Source organism: Vulpes lagopus, chromosome 9 (genome assembly GCF_018345385.1).
Source record: "Vulpes lagopus strain Blue_001 chromosome 9, ASM1834538v1, whole genome shotgun sequence".
Classification (NCBI taxonomy): domain Eukaryota; kingdom Metazoa; phylum Chordata; class Mammalia; order Carnivora; family Canidae; genus Vulpes; species Vulpes lagopus.
In genome coordinates, this window is record NC_054832.1 from 30890176 (window position 1) to 30906269 (window position 16094).

At 38.8% G+C, this 16094-nt stretch overlaps 1 protein-coding gene across 8 annotated transcripts in view; it reads right to left on the reverse strand.

Moving 5' to 3' along the window:
* The window catches only part of OXR1 (oxidation resistance 1), a 461178-nt gene that overhangs the window by 109900 nt on the left and 335184 nt on the right, over positions 1-16094 (reverse strand). Inside the window, exon 2 of one of the 8 annotated variants that reach the window (XM_041769238.1) lies at positions 8405-8606. The exons of the other annotated variants lie outside the window; for them this stretch is intronic. Coding sequence (XP_041625172.1) covers positions 8405-8555 — 151 coding nt within the window. The 5' untranslated portion in view covers positions 8556-8606. The remainder of the gene's footprint in view (positions 1-8404; positions 8607-16094) is intronic. 8 annotated transcript variants of the gene reach the window in all.

Consider the following 16094-nt stretch of genomic DNA (forward strand, 5'->3'; position numbering starts at 1 on the left):
TCTTCTGCCTTTCCACCACTAATCAAAGCTGATAGGATGAGGAGAGAAATGAAGAATTATTGTCACTGAAGTAATTTATGGGGATATAAAAATTATTTTAGGAGGGTATCTGCAAGATGATTTGTAAATCCAATTGAACCTCTAGGTTTGGAAAGCACTGAAGAGTCATTTGTGAGTGAGGGGTTTCACTCCTACTCCTCATCTAATCTAAGCAGCTACTCTTCTCTTCAGTTTAGCCCCTTTGGACATCCCCACTGACCCCTTTAACCCCCAGCCAGCACAGGGGGCAACACAGCATAAAGCAGGGATTTGCTGCTTATTGTTAAGACCTGCCAAGTCCTAGAATTAGAAGAGTACTAGAAACAGGGAAAGGAAGGAATGTACTTTTGTTAATTCTGTACATTAAAAAATATGCTTAGTAGATATTTTAACTATGTAATACAAATTGGATAATTAAAAGTTTTTAAATGGCTGGCATTCTGTGAACCCTTTAATATATATTCTTCCTTGTAACTTCCTCTTTTCTCATCTGCTGTCATGTTACTTGCTGTTAAAAAGCCTACTTCCTCTTTCAGATCATTCTATCATAGTCTTTATATTCCTTCCATGAGAATATCAGTTCTGCTGTGCCTATCAAGCAGTTAGTAAAAACAAAAACAAAACAAAACAAAAACAAAAAACCCCAAACCCAACAGAAACAAAAACAAAGTACACTTAAGCTAAAGATTTGGTTTCTAGCTTCAAATTTATGACTCTGGCTAAATGATAATAATGCTTGGGCAGAGCATTTACCATTCCTGCATCTTGGTTTTCTTAGCTGAAAATATAGTGAGGTAGATTCAGGGGGAGGGGCAAGATGGCGGAGGAGTAGGGTCTCCAGGTCACCTGGTCCTCAGCAAATTACCTAGAAAACCATCCAATCATCCTGAAAACCTACGAATTCGGCCTGAGATTTAAAGAGAGACCAGCTGGAATGCTACAGTGAGAAGAGTTCGCGCTTCTATCAAGGTAGGAAGACGGGGAAAAAGAAATAAAGACACAAAAGGCCTCCAAGGGGGAGGGGCCCCGCGAGGAGCCGGGCTGAGGCCGGGGCGAGTGTCCCCAGGACAGGAGAGCCCCGTCCCGGAGGAGCAGGAGCTGCACCAACCTTCCCCGCGGAAAGGGGCTCCCCGGGAATTGGAGCAGGATCCCCAGAAAGGCGGGGATGCCCTCGGGCTCCCTGGGACAGTAACAGAGGAACTGCGCCCCGGAGAGATGCGCCGAGCTCCCTAAGGGCTGCAGCGCTCGGCGGGACCCGGAGCAGCTCGGAGGGGCTCGGGCGGCGGCTCCGCGGAGGGGGCTGCGGGGCTCCGGGAACAGCTCAGCGGCGGCGGCTCGGGCGGAGGAAGAAGCTCCGCGCGGAGGGGGCTGCGCGGCTCCGGGAACAGCTCGGAGGGGCTCGGGCGGCGGCTCCGCGGAGGGGGCTGCACCGCCGGGAGCGCGAATCCAACAGCGCAGGCCTCGGAGCACAGGGCGCCGGGACACAGCCCAGGATCCGGCCTCCCCCCCGGGACAGGCAGAGGCCGGGAGGGCCCAGGACAGCAAGGACGCTCCTGCCTGGAACTGAGCAGATCAGCGGCCCCGCCCCGGAGCCCCCAGGCCCTGCAGAAGGAGAGCCCCGGAGCTACTGCGGGGGCTGGATCCAGGGTCCCAGAGCTGCCCCCGCCACTGTGGCTTCCTCCCGGGGCCTCACGGGGTCAACAACCCCCACCGAGCCCTGCACCAGGCAGGGGCAGAGCAGCTCCCCCAAGTGCCAACACCTGAGAATCAGCACAGCAGGCCCCTCCCCCAGAAGACCAGCGAGACGGACCAGTTCCAAGGGAAGTCAAGGGACTTAAACTACACAGAATCGGAAGATACTCCCCCGTGGTTTTTTTTGTTTTTTGTTTTTTTGTTTTTGTTTTTTTTTTTTTTGTGCTTTTTTTTCTCTCTTTCTTCTTGATTTCTGATTGCTTCCCCCACCCCCCCTTTTTTCTTTTTTCTCCTTTCTTTCTTTTTCTTTCTTTTTCTTCTCTTTTTCCCCTATTTTTTTCTTCTTTCTCTTTTTTCTTTTTCTCTTTTCTTTCCTTCTCTCTCTTTTTCTCCTTTTCCCAATACAACTTGTTTTTGGCCACTCTGCACTGAGCAAAATGACTAGAAGGAAAACCCCTCAAAAAAAAGAATCAGAAACAGCCCACTCTCCCACAGAGTTACAAAATATGGATTACAATTCAATGTCAGAAAGCCAATTCAGAAGCTCTATTTTACAGCTACTGGTGGCTCTAGAAAAAACCATAAAGGACTCAAGAGACTTCATGACTGCAGAATTTAGATCTAATCAGGCAGAAATTAAAAATCAATTAAATGAGATGCAATCCAAGCTAGAAGTCCTAACAACGAGGCTTGACGAGGTGGAAGAACGAGTGAGTGACATAGAAGACAAGTTGATGGCAAAGAGGGAAACTGAGGAAAAAAGAGACAAGCAATTAAAAGACCATGAGGATAGATTAAGGGAAATAAATGATAGCCTGAGGAAGAAAAACCTACGTTTAATTGGGGTTCCCGAGGGCGCGGAAAGGGACAGAGGGCCAGAATATGTATTTGAACAAATCCTAGCTGAAAACTTTCCGAATCTGGGAAGGGAAACAGGCATTCAGATCCAGGAAATAGAGAGATCCCCCCCTAAAATCAACAAAAACCGTTCAACACCTCGACATTTAATAGTGAAGCTTGCAAATTCCAAAGATAAGGAGAAGATCCTTAAAGCAGCGAGAGAAAAAAAGTCCCTGACTTTTATGGGGAGGAATATTAGGGTAACAGCAGACCTCTCCACAGAGACCTGGCAGGCCAGAAAGGGCTGGCAGGATATATTCAGGGTCCTAAATGAAAAGAACATGCAACCAAGAATACTTTACCCCGCAAGGCTTTCATTCAAAATGGAAGGAGAGATAAAGAGCTTCCAAGACAGGCAGGAACTGAAAGAATATGTAACCTCCAAACCAGCTCTGCAAGAAATTTTAAGGGGGACTCTTAAAATTCCCCTTTAAGAAGAAGTTCAGTGGAACAATCCACAAAAACAAGGACTGAATAGATATGATGACACTAAACTCATATCTATCAATAGTAACTCTGAATGTGAACGGGCTTAATGACCCCATCAAAAGGCGCAGGGTTTCAGACTGGATAAAAAAGCAGGACCCATCTATTTGCTGTCTACAAGAGACTCATTTTAGACAGAAGGACACCTACAACCTGAAAATAAAAGGTTGGAGAACCATTTACCATTCAAATGGTCCTCAAAAGAAAGCAGGGGTTGCCATCCTTATATCAGATAAATTAAAATTTACCCCGAAGACTATAGTGAGAGATGAAGAGGGACACTATCTCCTACTCAAAGGATCTATCCAACAAGAGGACTTAACAATCCTCAATATATATGCCCCGAATGTGGGAGCTGCCAAATATTTAAACCAATTAATAACCAAACTCAAGAAATACCTTGATAATAATACACTTATACTTGGTGACTTCAATCTAGCTCTTTCTACCCTGGATAGGTCTTCTAAGCACAATATCTCCAAAGAAACGAGAGCTTTAAATGATACACTGGACCAGATGGATTTCACAGATATCTACAGAACTTTACATCCAAACTCAACTGAATACACATTCTTCTCAAGTGCACATGGAACTTTCTCCAGAATAGACCACATACTGGGTCACAAATCGGGTCTGAACCGATACCAAAAGATCGGGATAGTCCCCTGTATATTCTCAGACCATAATGCCTTGAAATTAGAACTTAATCACAACAAGAAATATGGAAGGACCACAAACACGTGGAGGTTAAGGACCATCCTGCTAAAAGATGAAAAGGTCAACCAGGAAATTAAGGAAGAATTAAAAAGATTCATGGAAACTAATGAAAATGAAGATACAACCGTTCAAAATCTTTGGGATGCAGCAAAAGCAGTCCTGAGGGGGAAATACATCGCAATACAAGCATACATTCAAAAACTGGAAAGATCTCAAATTCAAAAGCTCACCTTACACATAAAGGAACTAGAGAAAAAGCAACAAATAGACCCCACCCCCAGCAGAAGAAGAGAGTTAATTAAAATTCGAGCAGAACTCAATGATATCGAGACCAAAAGAACTGTGGAACAGATCAACAGAACCAGGAGTTGGTTCTTTGAAAGAATTAATAAGATAGATAAACCATTAGCCAACCTTATTAAAAAGAAGAGAGAGAAGACTCAAATTAATAAAATCATGAATGAGAAAGGGGACATCACTACCAACACCAAGGAAATACAAACGATTTTAAAAACATATTATGAACAGCTGTACGCCAATAAATTAGGAAATCTAGAAGAAATGGACGCATTCCTGGAAAGCCACAAACTACCAAAACTGGAGCAGGAAGAAATAGAAAACCTGAACAGGCCAATAACCAGGGAGGAAATTGAAGCAGTCATCAAAAACCTCCCAAGACACAAGAGTCCAGGGCCAGATGGCTTCCCAGGGGAATTCTATCAAACGTTTAAAGAAGAAATCATACCTATTCTACTAAAGCTGTTTGGAAAGATAGAAAGAGATGGAGTACTTCCAAATTCGTTCTATGAGGCCAGCATCACCTTAATTCCGAAACCAGACAAAGACCCCACCAAAAAGGAGAATTACAGACCAATATCCCTGATGAACATGGATGCAAAAATTCTCAACAAGATACTAGCTAATAGGATCCAACAACACATTAAGAAAATTATTCACCATGACCAAGTAGGATTTATCCCTGGGACACAAGGCTGGTTCAACACTCGTAAAACCATCAATGTGATTCATCATATCAGCAAGAGAAAAACCAAGAACCATATGATACTCTCATTAGATGCAGAGAAAGCATTTGACAAAATACAGCATCCATTCCTGATCAAAACCCTTCAGAGTGTTGGGATAGAGGGAACTTTCCTCGACATCTTAAAAGCCATCTACGAAAAGCCCACAGCAAATATCATTCTCAATGGGGAAGCACTGGGAGCCTTTCCCCTAAGATCAGGAACAAGACAGGGATGTCCACTCTCACCACTGCTGTTCAACATAGTTCTGGAAGTCCTCGCCTCAGCAATCAGACAACAAAAAGACATTAAAGGCATTCAAATTGGCAAAGAAGAAGTCAAACTCTCCCTCTTCGCCGATGACATGATACTCTACATAGAAAACCCAAAAGCCTCCACCCCCAGATTGCTAGAACTCATACAGCAATTTGGTAGCGTGGCAGGATACAAAATCAATGCCCAGAAATCAATGGCATTTCTATACACTAACAATGAGACTGAAGAAAGAGAAATTAAGGAGTCAATCCCATTTACAATTGCACCCAAAAGCATAAGATACCTAGGAATAAACCTAACCAAAGAGGTAAAAGATCTATACCCTAAAAACTATAGAACACTTCTGAAAGAAATTGAGGAAGACACAAAGAGATGGAAAAATATTCCATGCTCATGGATTGGCAGAATTAATATTGTAAAAATGTCAATGTTACCCAGGGCAATTTATACGTTTAATGCAATCCCTATCAAAATACCATGGACTTTCTTCAGAGAGTTAGAACAAATTATTTTAAGATTTGTGTGGAATCAGAAAAGACCCCGAATAGCCAGGGGAATTTTAAAAAAGAAAACCTTAGCTGGGGGCATCACAATGCCAGATTTCAGGCTGTATTACAAAGCTGTGGTCATCAAGACAGTGTGGTACTGGCACAAAAACAGACACATAGATCAATGGAACAGAATAGAGAACCCAGAAGTGGACCCTGAAATGTACGGCCATCTAATATTCGATAAAGGAGGAAAGACTATCCATTGGAAGAAAGACAGTCTCTTCAATAAATGGTGCTGGGAAAATTGGACATCCACATGCAGAAGAATGAAACTGGACCACTCTCTTTCACCATACACAAAGATAAACTCAAAATGGATGAGAGATCTAAATGTGAGACAAGATTCCATCAAAATCCTAGAGGAGAACACAGGCAACACCCTTTTTGAACTTGGCCACAGTAACTTCTTGCAAGATACATCCACGAAGGCAAAAGAAACAAAAGCAAAAATGAACTATTGGGACTTCATCAAGATAAGAAGCTTTTGCACAGCAAAGGATACAGTCAACAAAACTAAAAGACAACCTACAGAATGGGAGAAGATATTTGCAAATGACATATCAGATAAAGGGCTAGTTTCCAAAATCTATAAAGAACTTATTAAACTCAACACCAAAGAAACAAACAATCCAATCATGAAATGGGCAAAAGACATGAAGAGAAATCTCACAGAGGAAGACATGGACATGGCCAACATGCACATGAGAAAATGCTCTGCATCACTTGCCATCAGGGAAATACAAATCAAAACCACAATGAGATACCACCTCACACCAGTGAGAATGGGGAAAATTAACAAGGCAGGAAACAACAAATGTTGGAGAAGATGCGGAGAAAAGGGAACCCTCTTACACTGTTGGTGGGAATGTGAACTGGTGCAGCCACTCTGGAAAACTGTGTGGAGGTTCCTCAAAGAGTTAAAAATAGACCTGCCCTACGACCCAGCAATTGCACTGTTGGGGATTTACCCCAAAGATTCAGATGCAATGAAACGTCGGGACACCTGCACCCCGATGTTTCTATCAGCAATGGCCACAATAGCCAAACTGTGGAAGGAGCCTCGGTGTCCATCGAAAGATGAATGGATAAAGAAGATGTGGTTTATGTATACAATGGAATATTACTCAGCAATTAGAAACGACAAATACCCACCATTTGCTTCAACGTGGATGGAACTGGAGGGTATTATGCTGAGTGAAATAAGTCAATCGGAGAAGGACAAACAGTGTATGTTCTCATTCATTTGGGGAATATGAATAATAGTGAAAGGGAATATAAAGGAAGGGAAAAGAAATGTTGGGAAATATCAGGAAGGGAGACAGAACATAAAGACTCCTAACTCGGGGAAACGAACTAGGGGTGGTGGAAGGGGAGGAGGGCGGGTGTTGGAGGGGAATGGGTGACGGGCACTGAGGTGGACACTTGACGGGATGAGCACTGGGTGTTTTTCTGTATGTTGGTAAATTAAACACCAATAAAAGTTAAAAAAAAAAAAAAAAAAAAAGATTCACCTTGGAAACGTACTTTTTAGTTCAAAGATTCTATAATTTAAGCCCATTTTCATACATATGTCATTAATCTCTGCAACAATCTTGTGGGGAAGGAGAGTAACATTATTCTCATGTTGTAAATTTAGAAAAGAGAGGTAAAGGAAGCTCAATGATTTGTCTACTGGTGCAAAGCTAGCAGATATAGCCATGCAAGGAACTAAACCCAGGTATTAGCTGACTTTTTTCTCTTCAGAGAAAGCTAGGCCACCATTTTCTGATACAAAAATGAGACAAAGGAGGCCAACTAGGTGAGATTTTAAGGCTCACCCTCAAATTCATAGAGAGAGGCAAGGAGTTTCACTCCCTTCAGACATGGGATTATAATTTGCAGATATATCATATTGTATCTAGATCACATCTGCTTTAGACCTTATAGTTGTTGAATCTCTTGAGGATAGAGGATCCTGCTATACAAGTTAAAAAAAAAAGTTTATTAAAAATCATGTTTGACTTTCTCTTCATAAAGGATGATAGTCAATGAATATTATTTATTTTATAAGTTAACACTTGTGTTTATGCTGATATCTGTGAACTCTATATTTTGGGGGATAATGTAAATTCTAGAATCATTTCTGCATTCCTATTCTTGACATACATTTACATACTAACCAATAGAACACAAACATCTGTGAGTTTAAATTATTATTCTATTAAGCATGGAAAAATGGAATCTGAACACTAGCAATGACAATGATTTACTCTGCTAACAGCTCTATCCTCTATTTTTACCAAGTTCCTCAGGGGACGTGGTAGTAGTTGGGTGAAAAGAACCACGGACTGGTAGTCAGAAGGTTCAAGCTCTGTTTTAGGGACTTGCACTGACTCACTCAGTGACCACATGCCTAATCAGGCGATCTCCCTCTCAGATGTCAGAATTTAGGAGTGTTTCCTAACTTCACTAACCTATAGGAAATGCTATGAATATAAGTATAACTCTGGAAAAAATAAAAAAAAAAATCAGGAGGCAAAAAGCATAAGATGAGTCTTACCAAATTTAGTGTAAAGTACAACTATTATTTAAACTTTTTAAGATAATTTATATTCTGAATTTTAAATGAATTATTTCTAAATGTTATCTCCTCTCCTTTGGTAGGAAAATCACTCAATTTTATGGTGGGGAAAAGAGAAAAAAGAGAGGGCTTTCTCTTGTCTTCTCTTCACCCCCATTTACCTCTGTAAGTCTGACGGTGCTCCTTCATAAAATCTGATGGAGTGTTCTTTGAAGCGTTAGGGCAGTTACACAGTGAATGGAAGGAGAAATTCTTTATTTTGGGGGAAGAGCAAAGCCCCACATATTTTGCAATTCTGTTCAGAGTTCGCATCACTTCTTTATCTGTTCAACATTTGTTGGGTGCTGCACATTATGCTCAGCTCTGAGAATAAAAAAATGAAGAAGATAGATAAGGTCCCTGTACCTAAGGAAGTGCCAACAGATCAGAGGCATTAGATATTTCAACAGATTATTACACGACAGCATTGGGAGTGTACTCCCTATGAGAGAGGTCAGCAAAGAGGTGCTGGGGGCTTCTAGAAAAAGTTAAAGATGTGGTTTATCAGTTAACCTTGGTGGGCAGGAGAAGTAAGGAAAAGGTTGTTTTCCAGATACTGTAAGTTTTATAGTAATGGGTTTTAATAAATGAATATTTAATCAAACTGAATTGTACACTTGGCAATGTGCCAGGCAGCAGTCAAGTCTAAAAAAGCACCAGTTTTGGAGTTGGAGAGATAGAATTACAACTCCAGTTCTGTCTACAGGTGTGACCTTGGGCAAGTTGCCTGACTTCTCAAAATCTGTTTCTTTGTTTAGAAAATGGAGATTATAAAAGTATCCATACCTCATGGGGTTGTATGAAGATTAAGTGGGAGAATACACATATGCACCTAGCCCACTCCTTGAAACCAGATAAGATGGTAAGTATTCAGTAAATACGAGTTATCAGTAAGTACTCTATATACATTTTCTCATTGAACTCTTGCAACAATCCAATGGATAGGCATTCCTAAAATAGGATACAGAACACAGAGATGCTAGGAAGATAGGTTCCAAACCATGAAAGATTATGTGTGCTATGATAAGGAGTCTGGAATATATGTAGCGGGCAATGGTAAATCTTTTAAGACAAAGCCAATGAGTTCTAAGTTTTTAGGAAGATCTTTGAGATGACAGCGTGGATTATGGGTTGGGAGGGCAGGGAGAAAAAAAACAAAGGTTAGGAGTCCAATTAAGAATTCCTTATAGTAAGTCACTCTGAGTAGGGAAATCCTAAAAGCAACACTGTACACCTTTGGAAGGGATAGCTGGTATATACCCTGTGACTCCAGCTTCTACCTCCTCCTAGATCCTATAATGGCAAAAGCTTTAGGGCTTGCCTCAATGCTGATTTCTTTCAAGCTCTGAACTGCACCAGCACTGGTGGTCTTTCAGAGTCATTTTCTTTGTTACTAAGGGGCATGAAGTTTTGATCATCTCTGAAAGGAAGCAAATGAGCTCCCTGCTAGAATTAGAGGATAAAGTATCGGTGTGATTGTTTCTTGGCCGGCAGGGAAAAAGTAGAAAGCAGATGCTCTAAAAGCACTGGGCTTTGATACCTTTATCATTTTTGTCACCTTTATATGAAGATGAATTCATCATCATTCATCTGTACCTTGATTCCAGGGGAGTAAATCACACACAGGATAGTAAATAGCAGAGTTTATGCAAAACACAATAACAGACTACCACATTGTTCCATGGATTTAACCCCACACACCTGGTGTTTTGTCTTTTTCTGTTTTTGAAACAGAAAAAGACATTCAATGTTTCCACTGTAAAACAGTAATCTCTACTCACTCTTTTTGCTGGAGGTTCTCAACGGTAAAATGGTAAAACATATACTTCAAAAGAGCAAGGAATGCAATGGAAGCTTAAAACATGTTGAAGGCTACTCTTTCTTCCAAAATGCCAGAAGCTAGATAATTCAGGATTGCTTTCTTGCTTATGTACCAGCACTGGAGTATAAACCTTAAGAAATGTCTGAGAAACCGATTTTTTCTTTTGAAATACCATCTTTTTTTATCCAATTCTTCTCTTTTTACACATGCTCTGATGCAATCTTGCTTAACAAGACATGCTTTTATTAGAGTTGCCTTGATTTCAGTTGTTTGCATACATGTACTTGTACTTTGAGATACATGTTTTTGATAACATGACAACTATCAGGAGAAAAAAGTCAAGACATAAGATGAAAAAGGGTTTCAGCATTTTATGTTTTTCAGGATTTGCAATCCTCAAATAATAAAAGCCAAATGTGTGCTAGCCCTTTTGAATACACTTAACATCATGTTATATTTAAAATATGTTAATCATAAAATTAAAAATTGGTTTGAAATATTTATATGATGAAAATTAGAAACTGGAAGTGTTCTAAAGAATTTTTAAAATTATACAGCATTAAATTTATTTAATGTGTTTGAAACACTAGTGAATAATAACTATGAGATATTTTTGTCAAGTTTAAAGACTCGGTGGTGGTGATTGCTTTTGATTATTACATGAATCTACAATGTTAAATCAGGAGATCAGCTTTGAGACTTGAAAGAAAAAGTAGAGGAAAGAACATTGTTAAATGCTACTGCAAGTTTAATAAATGTGTAAGAGTTTTTTAAAAAAGAAGAAAATTAGGTACTTTTATTTTCTTATTTTTATTTGAGAGAGAGAGAGCAGGAGGGGGAAAGGGGGGGAGAGATAAGTCAACTCCATGCTGAGCATGGAGCCCTATGCAGAGCTTGATCTCATCACCCTGAGATCATGACTTAAGCTGAAATCGAGAGTCCACACTTAACCAACTGAGCTACCCAGATGCCCCCCAAATTAGATACTTGTAAAGTAATAAAAAGGGATCCCTGGGTGACGCAGCGGTTTGGCGCCTGCCTTTGGCCCAGGGCACGATCCTGGAGTCCCGGGATCGAATCGCACATCAGGATCCCGGTGCATGGAGCCTGCTTCTCCCTCTGCCTGTGTCTCTGCCTCTCTTTCTCTCTCTCTCTCTGTGACTATCATAAATAAATAAAAATTTTTAAAAAAAGAAATCTGTAAAAATAAATAAATAAATAAAGTAAAAAAAAATTACAACTAAGATTAATCATCCAGATAGAAAAATACGTTAAGAAAACAAAAGACCAAAGCAAAATAACAAAATTAATTTAAAAATATGAAAAATGACTGAATTAAAAGTGAGAAGCCACCAAACTTCAATCACAGCCATGTCATACAGAGAATGATATTTGCATAAATACCACAAACAAAAGACAGGAAAGACTAGTCCTGTGTTGGGCTTTGTGCTTAGTGCAGAGTCTGCTTGGGATTCTCTCTCTCCCTCTGCCCCTTGGCCCCGCTCTATAAATAAATAAATAAATAAATAAATAAATAAAATCTTTTAAAAAGATCTTTTTTAGTTAAGTCTGAGATGGTAAATGTCACACTTCTACTTAATAATTTAATTTTGAAAATTAAATAACAGAAATGTGGTTAACTGCATAACCATGACTTGCCTCTAATAAGTGAGCTTGATAGCTTCAATCCTGAGATATTTCTCGTATGTGTTGACTGATCTTTTGATTAAAAATATTTTTCCTTGTAATAATTTATGTGGCAACACACACAAACACACACACACACACACACACACACACACACCCCAAATAAAACCTTGACCAAAGCAAGATAGTACTTCATGATAGAAAAGAATTTTTTAATCCTGAAAATTATAGATAGATTAGTATTTGAAAAGATATGAATTTAAAAGAGCGAATTTCAAGCATAGAAAAGAAAAAGGTATGTATGCATTAAATATAACTCATTCCTGTGATAAATTTACAAATAATCTAAATCCTTTTATGATAAAGCAAGCATCTGAAAAATAGAATAACAGTTCAATCTCAAAAAAAATTGAAGTGTCACACATGACATCATTTTATCAAGCTAGAAAAACATTACTGGTGACATAGTACAGAATTACCTTGGTGACTCAGGTGGCTGAGGCTACAAGACCTAACCTGTGATTAAGTCCAGTTCAGGTTGTCATTATCTCTCACTAGACACGTCCGTCCTGTTTTCTTCAAATCCATGTTCCAGGATAAATTATTTAAAACTCAAATCTGACAAGGAGCATCATATGATGCATCAACTAGCCATCTAACAGAATCAGTGATGTGGCTAAACAGAGTGTGGATCTCTGCTTTACACTCATATGCTGTTAGAGAGCATTTATTCGTGATACCAGCTCTTTTGGTTTTTCTTTTTCAGCACTGATGAGCCCTTAGTTATGCTGAAGCCCTAAGCTCATTCCAAATCTGGCTAAAGACAATTGTGACTTTTTGGCAATTTTGATGAAGCATGGGCAATTCTGACAAGCACATGTGTGGTGGGGACAGGGCGTTGTAGGCCTCTCTAAACAAGTAACATTTACATATCTTTTCCTCACCTGTAAAATGGAAATAATGTTAATCCTGTCTACTTCATGGGGATGTTAGGGAACTTTATGTGAAATTAGGATGTATGTTAAAAGTCTTTATAAATCCTGCAGTGCAGAGCAAATTCAAGTAACTATCAGAAATAGTAGATTTATAACTGAGATACAAGAGGAATAACAAGCAGAAATGTAAGCTAATTATGAGAGTCTATCAGGTCCCTGGCTAACTCTAAGACCTTATTTTGTCACCATTACCACTCTCTCCAGTCATATTGGTATTCTCTGTCTTCCTTGAACCGAACTTGTTTTCACACCCTACCTTTGTACTTAACTCTCATCTCTACATGGTTAGCTACTCTCCTGGATCCTTGTATGGCTTCTCATCATTTCGGTTTCAACTCTACTAATACCGTCTCATAAATGCCCCCCATCAATATCTAAGATCATTGTGCCACTGCCCTCCCTACTCCACTCCAATCTCATGTGATCATTGTTTTGTCTTAACATTTATCATCAAAATATCTTATTTCTTCTCTTAGCTGTTCATGGATAAAGTCACCACTATGTAAAAGCACTGTGCCCTTTTTTGGAAGGAGGACCTGAGTGACCAAGCAGTCTGTCACTAAGCAAGATCAAACTGCCAGCATTCCGGATGACAGGAAGTTCATGGTGACCTTGTCAAATCAGAGAAATGATCAGTTGGAAACCTGACTTCCAGAGGAAAGAAGTGGGGAAAGGAAACACACAAGGACAAAAAACACTGAACAGACTCAGGACAAACTGCCTTTTTTTTTTTTTCTTTGCTTTGCTCTCATATTTAAAAGAAGTTGGAACTGGCCTAACATATTAAGCAAAAATAACAGTTTGGAGAAGGATACCTTGTTCTTGTCAGTACCCTGCAACTAAATCCTATGAAAAAATAGATAAAAGTATCCTGAACAGATGAAGCTGACAATTTTCCATATGATGCATTTGGATAAGTGAAGATATTCTCTTAAAAATTAAATTCAGGGCAGCCCCAGTGGCTCAGTGGTTTAGTACCGTCTTCAGCCCAGGGCATGATCCTAGAGACCCAGAATCAAGTCCCATGTCTGGCTCCCTGCGTGGAGCCTGCTTCTCCCTCTGCCTGTGTCTCTACCTCTCTCTCATTCTGTGTCTCTCATGAATAAATAAATAAAATCTTAAAAAAAATAAATTCAAAATGTGTGTATTTGTTGTTTAGGTAACTCGTTTGCCTATAATTTCCATTCTATAGCATATGAAATGTTATTTTAAAATATTCTCTCTTAATCTCATCCTCTATGGTACACTTATTTGTTTGCATTCCCCAACATACTCTTTCTAAAAAAGTGTGTTTTTTTTTTTTTTTAAAGTAAGCTTTGTGCCCAATGTGGGTCTTGAACTCATAACCCCACGATCAAGAGTCACATGTTCTACTGACTGAGCCGGCCATGCACCTCTGTCTTCACTTTTGAGACACTTAATTCCCTTCCAGTCACTATTTACATACCTGCCCTATAACTCATTCTCCAAGGCCCTGCTTTCAGCTTTCAGCAGATCTCTGTTTGGTGTTTCTTCTAAATTCCAATTCAGAATTATATATAACCCTACTATGACACTTAAAGAAGTGCATGATTTATAACTGTGTATGTGTCCCAGTGTTTGCTTACTACAAAGCATAGCAGGCATTCAGTAAGTGCTTTAATTTTATACTTTTCCATGGTGCTAATATTTTTTTTCTGTCTCTCTCATTAGATTCTATTTGTATTACCAAATATGTAGTCCCAGTGTTTGCTTACTACAAAGCATAGCAGGCATTCAGTAAATGCTTTAATTTTATACTTTTCCATGGTGCTAATATTTTTTTTCTGTCTCTCTCATTAGATTCTATTTGTATTACCAAATATGTAGTCCCAGTGTTTGCTTACTACAAAGCATAGCAGGCATTCAGTAAGTGCTTTAATTTTATACTTTTCCATGGTGCTAATATTTTTTTTCTGTCTCTCTCATTAGATTCTATTTGTATTACCAAATATGTAGTCCCAGTGTTTGCTTACTACAAAGCATAGCAGGCATTCAGTAAATGCTTTAATTTTATACTTTTCCATGGTGCTAATATTTTTTTTCTGTCTCTCTCATTAGATTCTATTTGTATTACCAAATATGTAGTCCCAGTGTTTGCTTACTACAAAGCATAGCAGGCATTCAGTAAGTGCTTTAATTTTATACTTTTCCATGGTGCTAATATTTTTTTTCTGTCTCTCTCATTAGATTCTATTTGTATTACCAAATATGTAGTCCCAGTGTTTGCTTACTACAAAGCATAGCAGGCATTCAGTAAATGCTTTAATTTTATACTTTTCCATGGTGCTAATATTTTTTTTCTGTCTCTCTCATTAGATTCTATTTGTATTACCAAATATGTAGTCCCAGTGTTTGCTTACTACAAAGCATAGCAGGCATTCAGTAAATGCTTTAATTTTATACTTTTCCATGGTGCTAATATTTTTTTTCTGTCTCTCTCATTAGATTCTATTTGTATTACCAAATATGTAGTCCCAGTGTTTGCTTACTACAAAGCATAGCAGGCATTCAGTAAGTGCTTTAATTTTATACTTTTCCATGGTGCTAATATTTTTTTTCTGTCTCTCTCATTAGATTCTATTTGTATTACCAAATATGTAGTCCCAGTGTTTGCTTACTACAAAGCATAGCAGGCATTCAGTAAATGCTTTAATTTTATACTTTTCCATGGTGCTAATATTTTTTTTCTGTCTCTCTCATTAGATTCTATTTGTATTACCAAATATGTAGTCCCAGTGTTTGCTTACTACAAAGCATAGCAGGCATTCAGTAAGTGCTTTAATTTTATACTTTTCCATGGTGCTAATATTTTTTTTCTGTCTCTCTCATTAGATTCTATTTGTATTACCAAATATGTAGTCCCAGTGTTTGCTTACTACAAAGCATAGCAGGCATTCAGTAAATGCTTTAATTTTATACTTTTCCATGGTGCTAATATTTTTTTTCTGTCTCTCTCATTAGATTCTATTTGTATTACCAAATATGTAGTCCCAGTGTTTGCTTACTACAAAGCATAGCAGGCATTCAGTAAATGCTTTAATTTTATACTTTTCCATGGTGCTAATATTTTTTTTCTGTCTCTCTCATTAGATTCTATTTGTATTACCAAATATGTAGTCCCAGTGTTTGCTTACTACAAAGCATAGCAGGCATTCAGTAAATGCTTTAATTTTATACTTTTCCATGGTGCTAATATTTTTTTTCTGTCTCTCTCATTAGATTCTATTTGTATTACCAAATATGTAGTCCCAGTGTTTGCTTACTACAAAGCATAGCAGGCATTCAGTAAATGCTTTAATTTTATACTTTTCCATGGTGCTAATATTT